General features: G+C 59.4%; 2 protein-coding genes across 2 annotated transcripts; both read left to right on the top strand.

The window, feature by feature from the left end:
- The first annotated feature begins 603 nt into the window (after nucleotides 1–603).
- On the top strand, nucleotides 604–6,645 carry GPR162 (G protein-coupled receptor 162). The gene is made up of 5 exons (XM_046014025.1): nucleotides 604–1,044; nucleotides 2,644–3,939; nucleotides 4,639–4,828; nucleotides 5,443–5,600; nucleotides 5,906–6,645. Exons 2-5 carry the CDS (start codon nucleotides 3,073–3,075, stop codon nucleotides 6,455–6,457), a joined length of 1,767 nt encoding a protein of 588 aa, XP_045869981.1. The 5' UTR covers nucleotides 604–1,044; nucleotides 2,644–3,072; the 3' UTR covers nucleotides 6,458–6,645.
- Nucleotides 6,646–7,612: 967 nt separating this feature from the next.
- P3H3 (prolyl 3-hydroxylase 3) lies at nucleotides 7,613–17,859 on the top strand. Its single transcript, XM_046011400.1, has 15 exons — nucleotides 7,613–8,150; nucleotides 9,096–9,248; nucleotides 9,543–9,744; nucleotides 9,844–9,975; nucleotides 10,428–10,564; nucleotides 11,017–11,106; nucleotides 12,298–12,350; nucleotides 12,477–12,544; nucleotides 12,650–12,774; nucleotides 15,543–15,644; nucleotides 15,979–16,129; nucleotides 16,345–16,462; nucleotides 16,542–16,617; nucleotides 17,411–17,551; nucleotides 17,690–17,859. The coding sequence occupies exons 1-15, from the start codon at nucleotides 7,653–7,655 to the stop codon at nucleotides 17,855–17,857; spliced, it is 2,214 nt and encodes a 737-aa protein (XP_045867356.1). The 5' UTR covers nucleotides 7,613–7,652; the 3' UTR covers nucleotides 17,858–17,859.
- The last annotated feature ends 552 nt before the right edge of the window (nucleotides 17,860–18,411 follow it).

Genomic DNA, 18,411 nt, shown 5'->3' with positions numbered 1-18,411 from the left:
AAAGAAGATGCTCTTTTCTGTGTGTTCATGTGTATGTGAGAGAGACAGGCAGACAGACAGACTCTTCTCTGGGGACCAGGATCTTCTGATCTTTGGGATCAGGCCCAGAGGAGAGGTTGCCAAGCTTTCCAGAGGAAGGAGGTGAAGTTTCCCTTGGGGGGGAAGGGGGTTTTTTGGAGCCCGATTTCCCCACTGCCCACCCCACAGGGTCCTGTGTGTGCAGGAGGCCCAGACTTTGGGGGAGACGCGGCAAGGTTGTGTGTGCTCTACACACATATGTGTGTGCTGGAGAAAAAGGACCAAGAGAAACTGTAATGCATGTCTGCCAATTGTGTGCATCCCCAAGAGAAGTGAGAGTTTGTGTTCCAGGAGGAGGAAGCGGTATGTGTGTGTATGGGGGCGGGGGGGGGTGCATTCTTTGAGACCTGTGTCGCGCCCCCGCCCCAGCAGCCCCAGCAGCCCAAGCTTCAGCAAACGCTCCAGCACTTGCCCCTCCGCTCTACACTCCAGGCGGGCGCAGCCCTCACGGATACACACAGTGACACACACGCTTCCTCCTCCCCGAGCACCACCAGCTGCCTCTCTGAGCTGGTGTTCGTGTCGAAAAGCGGGGTGGGGTGGGGGCAGGACACGAACCGTCTCACCAATGAAGCCGGTTCCCCGCCAGCGTCCTCGCCCCCTCCCTGCCGGCGCCTTCCCTGCCCCTCCCCCTCCAAGTCGCCGCCGTCCAGTTCCCCGCCCCGCACTCGCCCCCGCGCCCCCGGAGCAGCTGCCTGCAGGCCCCCTGACCCGGGGCTCACGGGCGGCGTGCCTCCGGGAGGTGGGGGGTGCTCCGAAAGACCTGGGGTGGGAGGCAGAGGCTGAGTGAGCGGCGGACCGAGCCCGGGAGGCTGGGACCGAGGGTGGGTGGGGGGGGCAGGGAGACCCGGAGGGAAGGAGGGAGGGAAGGAGGAGGGCGGGCGGGCTGGAGCCGGCAGGCGGCGGGAGCCCGGGCGAGCCGCGTCGGGAGTGCGGTCTCCATGGCAGTGCCGGGCTCAGACAGAGGTAAGACGACCCCGGCCCTGTCCCCCCGCGGCCGGCATTCCCGCGGACCCCATCCCCGCAGCCCCCTCCTCCCCACCCGCCTCCTCTCTCCTCCGGCCGGCCCCTCCTCCCCAGCCACCTGCTGTCACTGCCCGGGAGTACACGGTGGGTGGCGGGAGGGAGGAGCCGCCTGACCTTACCCCTTCACCCCGAAGGGCGAGGGACCCCTGTCCGCTGTGGAGTCCCCCAGATCCTCCTCCCACCGTCCTCTGATCTGTCTCTGTCCTTCACCTCCTCTCTGTCCTTCACATCCTTCCTGCCTCCCTCCTCTCTGACTCCCCATCTCTTTCTTCCACAGCCCACCCGCTGGACCTGGTTGGGGGGTAGGTGGAAAGGGGTGCGAGGCTGTAGGGGAGAGTAGTGGGGGGGGGCGCTTCTGACCAATTCCTTCCACCTCCCTCCGGCTGGCCATTGCCATGGCAACTAGGGTGTACTGGGCTCCGGAGGGAACAAAGGTGGGGGGCGGACTAGGACTTCTCAGGGAGGGCAAGGATCTGAGGGCTTCCACAGGAAGTAGACCCTCTTACTGCTGTGCCCCATTTTTACCCTTGTTTTCCCCCCAAAGTCGTTAGCTTATCCTTCTTGCCTCCACTCTGTTCAGGGTTTCACCTGATTTCCTCTTCGCCCCCTCCCCAGGGATCACTGAAGCTCAGCTTCTCAAAATTCAGGACTATCTTTCTTCCTATCAGAGGGAAACTGAGGCTGGGCAGGGGAGGAAAGAGCAGAGGTCTATGGGTGGGAGTCAGCACCTTATTGAACATTGGGCTTTTCTTCTCAGCCTCCCTGTTTCCTGCTCCCTCCTTTCACACAGCCCCTCTTCCTCCCCAAGCCTCCTCTCCTGGGGTCTCTGGGGCTTTCCTTCTATTTTCAGATACTATCACTTTGCCCCCTCTTTCTTTCTCTTCTGCTCAAACTCTCCTCCTTCCCCCTAGTTCCCCATCTTTCCATTTCTGGATGCTTCTGATGTCAGCGGTTTCCCCGCCTTCGGGTTCCCTAGCCCCCCCTCCCCTTGGTCCCAGCCTCCTTTCTCCCATCTTCCCAGATCCCCCATGAACTGGAGGGGGGTCACACAGGCTTGGGGACATGGGGCTGGGCACCAAGACCCCTGGGCCCAGGAGCTGGAACTCTGGGGAAGAACTGGGATAGCATACATATCCCAGTTTACCAGGAACCTCAAAAAAGAAACAAGTCATGCACCTGCCAGCAGTAGGTCTGAAGAGAGACTCAGGGACATGGAGATAGGGATTGAATAGTACCGAGCAGGGGATATAAGAAGGGACCTGGGAATGCCAGAGGGAGGAAAAGGGGTTAAAAGGGATAGGAGACAGGAGGTCAGAATACCTTCTTTCCTGCTGGTTTGGAAAGCAGGGCTCTTGCTCTGTGTGGGCTGTGTGACTGGCCATCCAACTTAAGGCAGGAGAATGTTCTGAATGGCCCCATGACCCCTAGTAATCAGTTATTTCTGTAGTTTCCAGAGAAGGGGGCACAAGACATCTGTTGGAGACCAGCCTAGGCCCTGCCTTTGCCCTTCCTCTCCCACCTGTCCTTTCTCCCTTGTAGTTTGTCCGGGTGGCTGAGCCTCACCCCCCACATCCCTTGGAGTACGCGGAAGATCCCTGACTGGTCAAGAATCAGAGGACGAAGAGACCCAGAAGTCCCGGCATGGGGACCAGAGCCGCTCAGCCAGCCTCATAGCTGGGAAAGCAATCAGCTTGCCTCCCGCATCAACGGCAGGGGTACTTCAGGAAGGTTCCCACCCACTATGGAGGCTGAGGACCACCTCTGCTGACCCTCAGTCTCCCCCCAACCCTGCCCTCCACACTGCCCCTTAGCTGGGTCAGTCATGCAATGCTGAGCAGCCGGGTAGACCCAGGGATGGTCTGCTTCACCAAGGGGCAGGGATTGTACACATCATGGCTGTGCGTGTGAGTGGGGCTCCTGGGTGAGACCCCCAGGAGTCCAAAGGGGGGTGGGGGGGCCGAGGATAGGATGGCTCGGGGAGGGGCAGGGGCAGAGGAGGCCTCCCTGCGCTCAAACGCCTTGTCCTGGCTGGCCTGCGGGCTCCTGGCGCTGCTGGCCAATGCCTGGATCATTCTTAGCATCTCGGCCAAGCAGCAGAAGCACAAGCCGCTGGAGTTACTGCTCTGCTTCCTGGCAGGCACGCACATACTCATGGCGGCCGTGCCCCTTACCACCTTCGCCGTGGTGCAGCTGCGGCGCCAGGCCTCCTCCGACTACGACTGGAATGAGAGCATCTGCAAGGTGTTCGTGTCCACCTACTACACCCTGGCTCTGGCCACCTGCTTCACAGTCGCCTCACTCTCCTACCACCGCATGTGGATGGTGCGCTGGCCCGTCAACTACCGCCTCAGCAACGCCAAGAAGCAGGCGCTGCACGCAGTCATGGGCATCTGGATGGTCAGCTTCATCCTTTCTACACTGCCCTCCATTGGCTGGCACAACAACGGCGAGCGCTACTACGCCCGCGGCTGCCAGTTCATAGTCTCCAAGATTGGCCTGGGTTTTGGCGTCTGCTTCAGCCTCTTGCTCCTGGGGGGCATTGTCATGGGGCTGGTCTGCGTGGCCATCACCTTCTACCAGACATTGTGGGCCAGGCCCCGAAGGGCGCGGCTGGCCCGGAGAGCGGGGGCAGGGGGTGGGGCCAAGGGGGGTGGGGCCGGGGGTTTGGGGACCCGGCCTGCTTTCGAGGTGCCAGCCATCGTGGTGGAGGATGCCCGAGGGAAGCGGCGGTCCTCGCTGGATGGCTCCGAGTCGGCCAAGACATCCCTGCAGGTCACCAACTTGGTCAGCGCCATCGTCTTTCTCTATGACTCGCTCACAGGGGTGCCCATCCTGGTGAGATTGGGGTCCCCCACCTGCTCTCCCCGATATCCAGGCCCCAGCACATTCACCTGACCTCCCAGCCCATCAGCCATACAGCAGCTTAGCCATCCGCCTTCCTCTCTTCTGCCCCCCCACATCCGTAAGCCCCCCCACCTCTATCATCCAACTCCTCATTCCTGTTACCCCCAGCCTCGTCGTCTGTTTTCCGGTTTCTAGTGCTCACACCGCCACCCGTCCTCCATCTATCCTGTGGCTCCACACTTCAGCCCCCGGACCTACCATCCAGCAGCCCAGCTCCAGTCCCCAGTCCCTAACGCTCTAGGGGAGGAACCACAGGGTCTCTGAGCACTCTGAGCACTCCAGTGGAAAACCCAGAGAGCTTCCGCCACCACCCCAGCTTTTTGCATCCCTGTCTAGTCCCGATTCCCGAATTTCTGTCTGTGTTCAAGTTTTCTGTATCACGTCTGCTTCCATCCCTCTGGACCTCAGGGCTTTGTCTCCGGTCCCTGCCCCCTGACCTTCCTCTGAATCAGTCCCTTCCCCTCTGTTCATCCCATCTCCACCTCCGACTTTGCTTCTGTCATGATCCTCTGAGAACTGGGCGATCCTTTCCCTTCTGCCCACCCACTGCACTAGAATACTGGATCTGGGGTCAAGTGGGACCTCTGTGCCCCCGGTGGTGACCCGCTCCCTTCCCCATCCTCCCGCTAGGTGGTGAGCTTCTTCTCCCTTAAGTCGGACTCGGCTCCGCCCTGGATGGTACTGGCGGTGCTGTGGTGCTCCATGGCACAGACGCTGCTGCTGCCCTCCTTCATCTGGTCCTGCGAGCGCTACCGCGCTGACGTGCGCACCGTGTGGGAGCAGTGCGTGGCCATCATGTCCGAAGAGGATGGCGATGACGGTCAGAGGAGGGCCTGGGCTTTGGCTTTCCCCGGCTTCGGCTCCCTTTCCTGCCCTTTTCTACCGGCCATTCCTTGCGCGGGGACGGGCTGCCCTGGAGTGCCCCCTGCTGGACGGAACCTGCGCCGCCCCTGGGCTGACTCCAGTCTCCCCCTTGCCCTAATCACGCACCCCGATGTGCACCCACTGCTTCCTCCTGTACCGAGGGCTCCCTGCACCCGGCGGCGGCTTCCCTCCGGAAGCCCACACTACCCAGCTCTGCCTCCGCTCTCCAGGTCGACTGCCTGAGAAACAGTCCAGAGTCCTAAGACAACCCTAAAGGAAGGCTGTGGTACAAAGGGGAGGCTAAGCTCCCTGACAGAGAACCCACCAGCTATAGGGACAGTTCTTAGGGGCGGGGTTGTAACTGTTTCAGTGAATCTGTCTATATGTATGAAGCACTAGGGACTTAGCAGCAGCAGACCTTAGACACTCCTGCTTTTCCTCTTAGAGCTTACAGACTAGTGGGAACAGGATTCTCCCGAAAGCTTATAAGGGGGCAGGAGGTTTTAAAGGGGGCCGGGGAGGGCGTGGGCATTCCCTGTCTGTAACCACGCCGCCCCTTTTCTCTCCTAGATGGAGGCTGTGATGACTATGCAGACGGCCGAGTGTGCAAAGTGCGCTTTGATGCTAATGGTGCCACAGGACCAGGGGGCAGGGACCCTTCCCAGGTGAAGCTGCTGCCTGGAAGGCACATGCTCTTTCCCCCTCTTGAGAGGGTCCACTACTTACAGGTATGGGGCTAGGGAGTGTACCTCCTTCTCTGGGTACCCCCTTACTACTTGTCTCCAGTCTCTACTGACCATCCTGACTCCCCACTCCCTAGCTCTGGCCTGCAGGGCCCTTAAGGGGTAGGTGAAAGAAAGGTGTGGCAAGAGACGCTCCCCTTCAGACCTCTCAGAACCAGGTTTGCCCATCAGAGGATGTTCTGCGAAATTTTAAGGAGGTGGAGGCATCTTGCCAAGTCCCCGCTTTGGTTCCTGCCTCTACCCCCCTTTGTCCCTATAGCACCTCTGGGTCTACCTGCTCCTCTCCCCAGGTCCCTCTGTCCCGCCGTCTGTCCCACGATGAGACCAACATCTTCTCTACTCCTCGGGCACCAGGCTCCATTCTGCATAAGTGGTCATCCTCTGATGACATCCGGGTCCTCCCAGCCCAGAGCCGAGCCCTGGGGGGCCCTCCTGAGTACCTGGGGCGAAGACAAAGGCTGGAGGATGAGGAGGATGAGGAAGAAGCTGAAGGTGGGGGGCTGGCCAGCCTTCGCCAATTCCTGGAGGGTGGGATGTTGGGGTCAGGTGGGGGACCCCCACGGGGTCCTGGCTTCTTCCGGGAAGAGATCACCACCTTCATCGATGAGACACCTCTGCCTTCTCCGACTGCTTCGCCAGGGCCCTCTCCTCGCCGGCCCAGACCCCTGGGCCTCTCACCCCGCAGGCTCTCCCTTGGGTCCCCTGACAGTAGAGCCGTTGGACTTCCTTTGGGGTTGAGTGCAGGGAGACGCTGCTCCCTGACAGGAGGTGAGGGGAGTGCAAGACCTTGGGGAGGATCCTGGGGCCCAGGTAGCCCCATTTTCCCCCAGCTGACCCTCTGAGCCCAAGTGGGCCCGCGGGACTTAGAGGAGGGGCCCTGGGTGAGTAACACCTCCAGACTCCGTGGAGATGGGCATCGGATCTGGGGCCTGGTGCCCACTGCTGTCTCCCATCTCAGTGACCAGATGTCCTACTCACCTTCCATCATTCTTAGCAAAATGTATTAAAGCCTGAAGTGTTACCATGGAAACCTCGGTGTGCTGTGTGCTAGGGTGGTAGAAGGTATGATGGGAGGCTCGGGGGTGGAATGGCTCATAGAGGACCAAATAGAGCAGGGGCAGTGACTAGAGGCACAGAAATATGCCCGGACAAAGACAAATTCAAACATGAAGACATGTAGAGGGACATGCTTATAAGAACATCTTGTGCTGGGCACGGACGTGGGCATGGGGAGACACTCGAGTTTGCTGCTTTGGGGTGTGAAGGATCTCTGTCCAGATTTGGGAAGTAGCTTCAGAGTGTGATTCCATGTGCCATGCCCCAACTCTCCTCCTTCCCCCAAATCCACCTAGGCCTCACTTTCTAGGCAGGAAAGGATTTGGGCCTGAGCTGGTGTCACAGGCCCGCATCTCATGCTGCATTCTAAGGCTCTTTTTCCAAAAGTGTGTGTGGGTGGGTGTGGGGGAGGCATCCACTCTCCCTGTCTTGGACCCAAGAGTGGGGGTAGGGCAGGCACAGAACAGAGGGGAACACAGCTGCAGGAGTTACTCTGACCCCATGAGCCCAGAGGCTGGAGTCAAGGGTCCTCCCATCCAAGTACTAACCAGGCCCGACCCTGCTTAGCTTCCGAGATCAGACGAGATCGGGCGCGTTCAGGGTGGTATGGCCGTAGACGGAGTCAAGGGTCCTAAGAGGTTTCCCAGGATGTTTTCCACAGCACCAGTCCCACTCCAGTCCCAGCCGTTTGCCATCTGTTCTTCAGGGCCTGTTCCTCGTCCCACATTGTCCCTCGTCTTAAACACTGCTTTCTCCACTTTGTGCCAGGCTTCCCGACTTCTCTGGCTCTCATCCTGGCCTCTCCCAGGGCTGAGTCTGGGCCGCATCAGCTCTTCGTGGCCCCGCTCATTCCTTCTCTCTTCCTCTCCTCCCTCCTCTCCATCTCTCCTTCCTTTCCCCTCCCTCTCCCTCCCCCCTTCCCCCTCTCTCCCTCTCGGCTCCCGCATTCTGCTTAGGCAGCCCGCCGGCGTCCCTGGCACCATGCTCCGGCTCCTCCGGTTGCTGCTGCTACTGCTGCTGCTGCCCCCGCCGGGCTCCCCCGAGCCCCCGGGCCTGGTCCCGCTGTCCCCGGGGGCGCCCCCCCAGGCCCCCGACTTGTTGTACGCGGACGGGCTGCGCGCCTACGCGGCCGGGGCTTGGGCGCCCGCGGTGGCGCTGCTGCGGGAGGCGCTGCGGAGCCAGGCGGCGCTGGGCCGCGCGCGGCAGGACTGCGGGGCGCGCTGTGCGGCCGAGCCGGGGGCCGCTCTCCCCGCCGTGTGGCTTGACGCCCCGGGGCCTGACTCCGGGCCCGGCTCGGCTCAGGGGGCCTGGGAGCGGCTGCTGCTCCGCGCGGCGCTCCGCCGGGCCGAGTGCCTGACCCAGTGCGGGGCGCAGAGGCTGGGCCCCGGGGGTGCGGCGCGGCTCCGCGTGGGGAGCGCGCTGCGGGACGCTTTCCGCCGCCGGGAACCCTACAACTACCTGCAGAGGGCCTACTACCAGGTGCGGGAGCGGCCCGGGCCCCTTCGGGGGTCCTGCCCTGACCCATGCTGCGCTGTTACTCGGAGCTCGCCGGGAGGGGGCGGAATGCCGGCGCCCGGGCCTCGGGGTGGGGCTGGGAGGTGGGGGCGGCCAGCGGGCGCTCTCCTTCTGAGTCTGTCCCATCCAAACGGCGTCAAGTACCCACTGAGGTCGCCGAGGGACAGCTTAAGAGAGAGTGGGAGCAGAGTGGGAGCGGGGCTGGATGGGGTCCTGAGTGGGGGGGGGGACCAGATCGGAGATGGAGGGAAGGGGCCTGAAACGTTAGGTCTTCCGGAGATCTACGTGGAATGATAGCCGCCTCTTCCTAGGAGTGAAGTGGAGGGGATGGAGGAACCCCGCGGCGGCACGGGAAGCACGGGGAGGGGGGAATTGAGTGTGAGGCTTTGCGGGGCAGGGGCACGACTCCTCAGCCCGAGGCCGAGGCCGGGCATGTGCTGGGCGGGCAGTGGACACTGCGCAGCTACCAGTTGGGTAGCTCTTGCCTACGTGGCTGGGGTTGGGGGGGCTGGTCACACACACCTCAGCCCAGGGTCCTAGAGACCTGCGGGTTTTGCCGGTCGCTCGGGTCTCCCCCACTTCCCCACATCACTTAGCCATCACTTGCGCCTTGTCCCCTAAGGGAGACACCGAGTTGCCTCTGCGGTATGGCACCCACTCTAAAGTCTTCAAACCCTTCTTTCCTGAGCTTCCCCAGTGTACTGGTTTCTGGGGGCTCTGGAGGTTGGGAAGTGATCAGTTCTGACTGACAAGTCTTCCAGAAGGTTCTGGGGGCATTTCCAGGTGTGTGTGTGTGTGTGTGTGTGTGTGTGTGTGTGTGGCGCGGGGGTGGGGGGAGGCCAGTGAGTGGGGCAGAGGTCTGACACCCCTGCAGGAGGGCACTGACTCCCTCATCCTCCTGCTTCTCAGCTGAAGAAGCTGGACCTGGCAGCAGCTGCAGCACACACCTTCTTTGTAGCAAACCCAACACACTTGCAGATGCGGGAGGACATGGCTAAGTACAGACGCATGTCCCGGGTGCGGCCACAGAGCTTCCGGGACCTGGAGACACCGCCACACTGGGTGAGACACCTTTGGCCAGGTAGACAGGACTCACTGGACTGGGACCTGTGTACTGTCCTCGGTAACCCTGCCTGGAGAGTCCCTCTCTGGGCCTTAGTTTTCTTCCCAAGGATCCCTAAAGTCCTTTGTTTGCCCATTCTGATCCTGAGGCCCTATATTCCCCAAGGTGAAGTGGGACCTGGAGTCCATGTCCCAGATGTGACCAATACCCCTCCCCTTCTTTCTGCTTCCCAGTCTTGCTTGGCACCCTGCCTCCGGGAGCTCGGGTGACTGTCCACTCCCCTCCCCCCACAGGCAGCCTATGACGATGGTCTGGAGCTACTGGGGCGCCAGGAGGCAGGACTGGCACTGCCTAGGCTGGAGGAGGCCCTGCAGGAGAGCCTGGCCCAGATGGAGAGCTGCCGGGCTGGCTGTGAGGGGCCCGAGGAGCAGCAGAGGGAGGAAGAAGAGGAAGAAGGAGCTGGGAACCAGGGGGGCCTCTATGAGACCATTGCCGGTAAGGAGCTGGGGATTCATGGCCCCACGGAGAAGAGCGTTGCAAGCCAAATGGTTCACGTGTGTTGTCTGCAGAATGGTTCACGTGTGTTGTCTGCAGGCCACTGGACTCGGGTCCTGCAGTGCCGCCAGCGCTGTGTGGGAGACATGGCCACGCGTCCTGGACGCAGCTTCCCTGTCCCTGACTTCCTTCCCAGCCAGCTGAGGCGGCTGCACGAGGCCCATGCTCAGGGTCAGTTGGGGAAGGGTGAGCCCTGGGGGTGACCGGGGTTGGAAACAGGGGAAGTGAAGGTTTGTCTCTGTCCATATCCTGAGCCTCATTCTCTCCATCCCTCCCACCTGTCTCTGGATCTGTAGCTGGTCAGGAGGACTCTCACTGGCTCTCCTTTGGCACCGTTATGGAAAGGTCCTTCTGCCCTTGCTGCTTCTCATCTTCTTTAATTCCCTCCTCTCTTCCTTCCCTTTGAACTCTGCCTATCCTGCCCAGGTATGTTTGAGTGAGCTTTGGAAAGAAGCGATGGCTGAGTGCGTCGGCCCGGTGGGATGGGGGTTTTGGAGTTGTTTGGCATCGGGAGACCACTTTTCTGGCTCTGCCTCTGTCCACCCGTCTTCCCTGCCTCTGCCCGGGGACCACTGTCATTCTCAATCTCCGTGCCCCACCCCGCCCTACTGCTCTGTCTCCAGTGGGGAATCTGTCCCAGGCTGTGGAAAATGTCCTGAGTGTTCTGCTCTTCTACCCGGAGGACGAGGCTGCCAAGAAGGCTCTGAATGAGTACCAGGCCCAGCTGGGAGAGCCGAGACCTGGCCTCGGTCCACGAGAGGTAACCCTCTGCCCCATGCTTACCCTATGAGGTAACCCTAAATCAAATAGAACTGAGCAGAAGCCTGGACTCTGTCCCCACAGCTAGGCACCACAGGCAACCCCAAGCCCAGCATCTGTCTTGTCTCCCCTCCCTGCTCCCCGTTGCAGACTTGACTTTCTGAGTCCAAGTGCCAGCCCTTCCCCCCTTGCCCTCACCTCACCCCTACTTGCCCTCCCTCATGTGCCTTCCTGTGCCACAGGCACTCCCTCCCCCAACCACACACACACACACACACACACACACACATTGAGCACAGATGCCCTGAAACTTTCGAACAGGAAGGCACAGGGAAGGGTTTAGGAGCGTGCAGGCTGACCCCTAGAACCTGGGCCTGCCATGCTTTAACCTCCCTGCTCCACGTGACTTCTCCTCGCCTCACCCCTTTCCCCCTGACGCCCACCCTACCTCAGGACATCCAGCGCTTCATTCTACGATCCCTGGGGGAGAAGAGACAGCTGTACTATGCCATGGAGCACCTGGGGGCCAGCTTTAAGGATCCTGTGAGTATCTCCCCTTGTCCCCATCCTGCCACTTGGTGCTCCCCCAGGAGGAAGGGAACAATGATACCGTACATTTGTGTCACTGCAGTTTGCAACAAGGCTTCCCAGTCCCCACACCCCTGGGACACTTGGAGAGGAGTCTGCAGTGTCTCAGGGACAGAGGCGGGTGCCCGCAGTAGAGGGTGGCTTTGGGGTCATGCAGGCCTAAATGTTGGTCTCTTTTCTGCCATAAATAAGCTCTGAACCTTCACTTGCCTCCGCCTCAATTTCCTTGCCTGTAAAATGGGTGCATCAGACCTTTCTCATAGCGCTATTGAAGCCATATCATTTGCTACATAGTAGGGAAGGCTCTGTTCCTACTGCTTTGGTTACTGTTGTTGTTGTTATGAGGAAACTGAAGGGCAGAGGGTTTATTCTCTGCTAGGACGATAACATAAAGCATTTTCCTGACCTTCTTGGCACCATTGACATTTTGACCTGATCATTCTTTGTAGGGGATCATTCTTTGCCTGGGCTTTGTGGGACGTTCAACAGCTTCCCTGGCCTCTGCTGGGTAGATGTCAATAGTACTCTCTGAGTCGTGGCAATCAAAAATATTTCCAGACATCGCCTAACCCTGGGGGGCAAATTCTCCCTGGTTGAGAACCGCTGGTTCCAAGTGTGGACTCTAAAGCTGGTTTATTATGTATCTATGTGTGTATGTTAAGTAGGCTCCACACCCAACATGGGGCTGGAACCCAGGACCCCAAGATCAAGGTCACATGCTTTACCAACTGAGACCCCAGTACCCCTCGAAAGCTAGTCGGAATCCCAATTTTGTCACTTGCTAGCTGTGTGATCTTGGGCGTGTTACTTTACCTCTCTGTGTCTTTGAGTCTCTTCCACTGCAAAATGGGCACATTAATACAATTGTTTCGTAAGACTGTTGTGAACCTTACATGAAAAATCTCCATGCATTCCGCTTCTGTGGACGAAGCTGTTAGAAAACCACTGATCAGTAGTGCCACGCGAGCAGATGTTGGTGGAGTTTGGCCCAGCTCCCAGGGCTCCGGACAATGAGGCCAGGGCTTTTCCCACCTCTGCCTTCCTCCCTGGAAGCAGGAGGACCTCTGTGTGGTAGTTTGGAGTCGAATAATGTCAGGGATTCAGGCTGGACTTGGTGGGTGATGGCGCTTTTCCTGGCTCTCCCAGGATCCCTGGACCCCAGCAGCTGTCATCCCCGAGGCACTTAGGGAAAAGCTCAGGTAGGAGATGCCCTATGGTAGGAGGGGCCTGGCCTGAGCTGAAGGCGAGGGAGGGGTCCTGGGAGGTCTGGGGAAGATGGGACTGGAAGACCGGGGCGCGCACTGAGCATATCTCTCACCCCTGAGAGAGGATCAAGAGAAGAGGCCTTGGGACCATGAGCCGCCACAGCCGAAGCCCTTGACTCACTGGAAGGGTAGGTCCCTGGGAGAGCGGGAAGCAGGAGCCTCGAGGGTCCGCCCTGCTGGGTCTGCCCTCAAGGGGCGCTCAACCCCCCTCTGCCCTGTCCCTTCCCCTGTAGATGTGCTCCTCCTGGAGGGAGTCACCCTGACCCAGGATGCAAGACAGCTGAATGGGTCAGAGCGGGTGGTGTTGGACGGGCTGCTCACGCCGGCCGAGTGCGGGGTCCTGCTGCAGCTGGCCAAGGTAAGAAGACTTGTGAGTAGGTGGTGCCCTCTGGCACAGCTCCCCCAACCCCGCCCTCTCTGGTTCTCCGGCGGCTACTGTGCTTGCCCCTCTCCCCACCGCGGTGGAACACGTTCTGTTCCTCTCAACTTAGCCGGCATAGGGTGGATGGACACTCTTTACAGAAGGATTTTGCGAGAAATTCTTAGAAAGTACAAAACAAAACAGAAGGGCATAAAATAGAGTGAGTGTGCAGGTGAGGATTCCTTGGTGGGTTGGCCAGAGTTTAATTACAGCTTGGCCAGCGGCTGAGGGGACATACGGGCTACTCTCCCCACCCGTTGAATCCCCTGCGAGTTTGGGTGGAATGATCCATATCGACCAGGCTGAGTCCGCCATTTCAGGAAGCTTCCAACTTCATTCTAGGTTAGCCTGCCTTCTACACACACTTACTGAGTATCTGCTGTGTACTCAGAACTGCTGGGTTCCGGGGGGAGGTAGGTGAGCTCAGATGTGCGTTCAGGAGCTCCTTGGAGGAGGCATCAGACACGGAGACATATTGGTAGACGGGGGTGGGGGGGGTTGCTACAAGAAGCATGTACCCTTGGGGTGCCTGGGTGGCTCAGTGAGTTATTAAGCCTCTGCCTTCAGTTCAGGTCATGATCTCGGGGTCCTGGGATCCAGCCCTGTGTTGGGCTCTCTGCTCGCTCTCTCTCTGCCTGCCTCACTTCCTACTTGTGATCTCTATCTCTGTCAAATAAAATCTTTAAAAAAAAGCAGCAGCATGTACCCAGCCAAATATAAGTGCTGAAATGCCCAGTCACAAAAAGCTTCCTGGGGGTGGGGGGCATTGGAGGGGCGCATTTGAACTGTCTTTTTTTTTAAGATTTTATGTATCTGTTTGCAAGAGAGGGGGCGTACACTCACGCACACGAGTGCACATGTCCGTGCATGCAGGTGGGGGAGGGGCAGAGGAGGAAGCAGACTCCCCGTTTAGCGGGGGGACCTGGCCTTCTGGGAGCTAGCCACGGGACTTGATCCCAGGACTTGATTCTGGGGACTCCAGGATCGTGACCTGAGCCGAAGGCAGATGCTTTGCCGCCTGAGTCTCCTAGGCACCCTTTGAGCTCAGGTTTAAGGATGAGTTAACAAGGCAGAGAAGGGGAGGAGAGCCAGGCCCTAAGGAAGAAGATGGAGGGGCCGCTGACCCCTGAGGCAGAGCCCGGGAGTAAAGAACGTGTGCTAGCCCCAGCAGTGATTGGCTGGGTGACCTTGTGCAACGTATTTTAATGTCTCTGAGCCTCGTTCCTTCATCTGTAAAATGGGGTTAACTACAGTGGGTTCTTTTGGGGTTGTTATTACCCAGGTAGTCCTGGGTAACACTTTTGGAGAATATAAAAAGTGCTCAGGACTAGCGCTTGCTGTGTCCTCAGGCTATATGTTATCCAGAGAAAGTATAGGGGAGAGAAGCCAGAGGTGGAGGCACAGGCGCGGTGACAAAGGGCCTTCTGTCCCCTCCCAAGGAGTTGGTCGGCGGTGGACAGCTCATAAGAGAATTCAAGAAGGGTTTAGGTTTTCTATCCCCATGCATTAGATGGAGTAGGGTCTGGGGTCACCATCCTGAGGAACCTGTGAGATCCCTCTAGTGGCACTGTGGAGAATGCAGTGGGAAAGGAAGGAGGAGAGGCTTCTGGGGTGATGCTGGAGTGCCACCGCTTTAGGTTAGGTCCTCATTTCAAGGGAGTGAAGAGAGGTGGACAGATGAGAAATATTTAGAAAGTCAAATATAGAGAAGTTCAGGGCTAAATCTAAGTGGAAGACAATGGAAGGTTGGAGTCAGGGATAACTCCAAGGATCGGCCCTCCTTTCTGTTCATCACACTAAATTCATTCTGGCCTCAGGACCTTTGCACTTGTGGTTTCTGCAGCCTGAAACATTTTTTTCTCTCACGTATTCAAGTGGCTCCTTAAATCTGGTTTGTTTGTTTCTTTACTCAGAATATAAACTGCGTGAGAGCATGTTCACGGTTGTGTCCTCAGTGCCTAGAACAGTGCCTAGCATATAGGAAGTGCTCAGTACAAATTTATTGAATGAATAAATATAAGAATGGAAGGTTAGATGGTTTGGGTGAGTAGGTGGTCTCTCAGAGATGGGGTTTATACACAGGGTAACTGGGTAGTGGTTGCAAAAAGCAGCCAAAAGAATAGGTGTCTGGAAAGGGACATTCAAATACCAGGAGACACCCATGTAATGAGACTCATGCAGGTGGTAGTTGGGGCTGAGAATCAAGGATTCTCACATCCTCCAAGAGTGTGTCAAGGGTGTCAGAGAGAGGCACCTCGGCCTATGCTGTCTCCCCACCTTGAGCCAACCAGGATCCGGCCTGTCAAACTTCCTGCTGGGGCCTTGTTTCTGGAAAGACTCCTCTATCCTTGGGTCATCGGGAATGAATGATCAAGCCCTTCCTGCCCCCTTTCCCCAACTGGCCTTACCCTCTCAGAGACCCCTTCCCTGCTGTAGGAAGTTCTCCAGAGTTCTGGGCACAGCCCCCTAGGCCAGTGGGCTTCCAGGTCTTTACCAGAGAGTGACAATATAGGCCTGAAATAGTTGCTCTGTGGGAAGGGGCAGCAGCTCAGGGAAGAGAGCCAGCAGAGAACCCTGGGGGCCTCTAGCCTCTTCTGGGGAGTTGGGGGATTGGAGGAAGGTCTTGCAGCCCTGTGGACAGTGAGGTGGGGGATGGCCTAGGACCCAGAGAGTGAGACACCCCGGCCACCTCTCTCCCTCCATAGGACGCTGCCAAGGCGGGAGCCAGGTCTGGCTATCGTGGCCGCCGCTCCCCTCACACCCCCCATGAGCGCTTCGAGGGGCTCACGGTGCTCAAGGCTGCACAGGTGAGAGGAGACCCCCGTGCCCTGGGCTGATGCCCAGAACCAGAGAAGAGGGTAGGCAGGAGGCTGGGCTCCCAGGCCTGGGCATCTCCTGTGGACTGAGAGCGCCTGAGTCCCCTGCCTAGAGTCGAGGGCGGCGGGAGGGGAGGTATTCTGAGACCTAGGGACCTGGGTGATGGTCGCAGAGCCAATGGAAGGAACAGTTCGGGGTGAATGACAGAGCTGGCCGCTGAGACCAAACCCGTGGGTGGAGAGCAATGGAAGTAGGGCAGGGGCTGGGGCAGGGCCGCCCTTCCCTGGCCCCCTCCTTTCCTGCCCTTCCTTTCCTGGCTTGCAGCTGGCCCAGGCTGGGGCCGTGGGCAGTCAGGGGGCTAAGCTCCTTCTGGAGGTGAGCGAGCGCGTGAGGACCTTGACACAGGCCTACTTCTCCCCGGAGCGGCCCCTGCATCTTTCCTTCACCCACCTGGTGTGCCGGAGCGCCATAGAAGGTGACTACCAGGGAGCCTAGATGCTCCTCCCCAGCCCCGGCCCCGGGTTGGGCCCTGCACCCTCTCCGCGTCCACCCTTGGTGGGCTCTCTGACTCCCCTGCCCGGGTGAGGGCCGGCGATCGCCCCAGCCAGCTGCCGTCCCGGCAGGTGCAGGGCGAGTGTGAGCGGCAGTGGATGGGCGCGGGAGCACTCACCAGGCGCCTCTGCTTCCCAGGCGAGCAAGACCAGCGCATGGACCTCAGTCACCCGGTCCATGCAGACAATTGCGTCCTGGACCCCGACACTGGGGAGTGCTGGCGGGAGCCCCCAGCCTACACCTATCGAGACTACAGGTGGGCAGCCCCCCCCAGGCGGCCTGGCAGGTGGACCCGATTTGGGGTCTCACTGCCTGCCACCTTTCTCCCTCTGCAGTGGGCTTCTCTACCTCAACGATGACTTCCACGGTGGGGACCTGTTCTTCACACAGCCCAATGCCCTCACGGTCACAGTAAGCCGGGAGGGGGGCATGGGGGTTTGGTGGAGAGCCCAGCTGTGGGCTCTGAATTCAAAACAGAAGCTTCCCAGAGGCAAATACAGGGAAATGGCTGGGTCCCCCTTAACCCTTTCCTTTTCTGGCCTCCCCAGCCCTCTCCACCACTTGTCTGTGTTTGGGGGTTCTGGTGGAGGTGGATTACAGCTCCCCGGGAGATGGCAGTGGCCCCTCCAAAGCCCCTCCAAACTCCCTCAAGGAGGGTGGGTAAAGCACACATGTCCCCAAGACCCTAGTCCAGGTAGAAACCAGGGGCTGGAATTGGACAGAAGGAGTGGGGCAGTGATTGTCTGTCATCTACTGCTCTGTCTTACCCAGCCACCTCCTTCTCTGCTAACTGCCACCAGCTACCGATGACCCATGGCCTCCCCGAGGTGGAAGAATGTCCCCAAGATCCTTATCCTCAATCCCCAGAGCCTGATACCGCGTTCGTGCCCTCAGATTGCATCACACCCGGGGTTCAAAGCTTGGGCAGGAAAAGTCAAGGCCTGGGTAGGGTGTTGGGAGGCCCTTCGTGGAGGCCCCTTTCCTTTGGCTCCGACTCCTCTAGCCTCAGTCTGGTGTTTGTGCTTCCCAAGTTGAGTCCAACGTCCCATTTTCCCCCCAGGAGCGTCCCTGAATTAAGGACTGGGAAGTGATGGCAGGAGAGCTGGACTCTTTGCGCCCTGGCCCGCCCCCTGGCATTAGGGAGTCAAGGGCAAGTTCTCTGAGAGCCCCCCTCTGTGGCACTGAACCTGCTCTCACCTCTTAGGCTCAGGTTCGTCCTCGCTGCGGACGCCTCGTGGCCTTTAGCTCCGGTGGAGAGAATCCCCACGGTGTGTGGGCTGTGACGCGGGGACGGCGCTGCGCCCTGGCCCTGTGGCACACGTGGGCACCTGAGCACAGGGAGCAGGTGAGGAGGAGAGGAAGCAGGAAGGTCTCTCCCTCCTGGTGTGTGAAGGATGAGGGGCGGGGCCAGGATGTCCCAGGGAGGGTCCTGGGGGCAAGGTGACGCAGAGGATTGGGCCACGCTCTCCTTCCAACCGCCCAGGAGTGGACAGAAGCCAAAGAGTTGCTGAAGGAGCCAGAGGAGGAGGAAGAGGAGGAGGAAGAGGAAGAAATGCCCAGCAGAGACCCTTCCCCAGAACCCCCCAGCCGCAGGCTTCCACGGGCCCAGGACAAGGCTGGGAAACCGCCTCGGGTCCGAGAGGAACTGTGAGGGACTGAGCCAGCAACTCGGGGATGTGGCCACTTGACTGGTGAAGGGCCATCTTGATGCCAGGACCCATGAGAAGCCCCCATGTGACGGGAGCAGAACAGTGAGCTCTCTGTCCCTGCACCCCTCCTACCTTGGGGATCACAAGGGCTGTCCAGCCCTGGACTCAGAGGACACTGCACTGACTAGCCTAAAGCACACCAGGCCTGGCTGATGGACCTCCATCCTGAGGAAAGACCTAGGACAGACTGAGGACACAATCCCCCCCCAGAAAGAAATGGCAGGGGTGAGGGCCTCACTTCTTCACGTGTGGAGGATGAGAGGGAGGCTAAACCCAGGGCCCTGTCCCAGCCTGTAATAAAGAACCGAAGATCCCTCAGTCAAGGGCCAGTCAAGGGTATCATGGTTTCTGTGGTGTCTGCAGCGGGGAGCGGCTGTGGCTGGCCTGGGAGGAGACAGGTGTCTCTGGGCCTCCCAGAGGCGGGGCCTCTCAAAGCCTGTGATTTGTCAGGGAAATCTCGGCCACCTGCTCTCCACATGCAAATGGACCCAAACCC

Source organism: Meles meles, chromosome 7 (genome assembly GCF_922984935.1).
Source record: "Meles meles chromosome 7, mMelMel3.1 paternal haplotype, whole genome shotgun sequence".
In the NCBI taxonomy this organism is placed as follows: domain Eukaryota; kingdom Metazoa; phylum Chordata; class Mammalia; order Carnivora; family Mustelidae; genus Meles; species Meles meles.
Note: the sequence above shows the minus strand (reverse complement) of the source record. Positions and strands in the feature narration are given on the sequence as shown.

Coding starts and splice junctions, on each gene's coding strand:
- GPR162 (XM_046014025.1), top strand. CDS start 3,073: ATGGCTCGGGGAGGGGCAGGGGCAGAGGAGGCCTCCCTGCGCTCAAAC. Junction 4,829..5,442: donor CGAAGAGGATGGCGATGACG/GTCAGAGGAGGG, acceptor TTTCTCTCCTAG/ATGGAGGCTGTGATGACTAT. Junction 5,601..5,905: donor AGAGGGTCCACTACTTACAG/GTATGGGGCTAG, acceptor TCCTCTCCCCAG/GTCCCTCTGTCCCGCCGTCT.
- P3H3 (XM_046011400.1), top strand. CDS start 7,653: ATGCTCCGGCTCCTCCGGTTGCTGCTGCTACTGCTGCTGCTGCCCCCG. Junction 9,976..10,427: donor GCACGAGGCCCATGCTCAGG/GTCAGTTGGGGA, acceptor CTCTGTCTCCAG/TGGGGAATCTGTCCCAGGCT. Junction 11,107..12,297: donor GGGCCAGCTTTAAGGATCCT/GTGAGTATCTCC, acceptor TGGCTCTCCCAG/GATCCCTGGACCCCAGCAGC.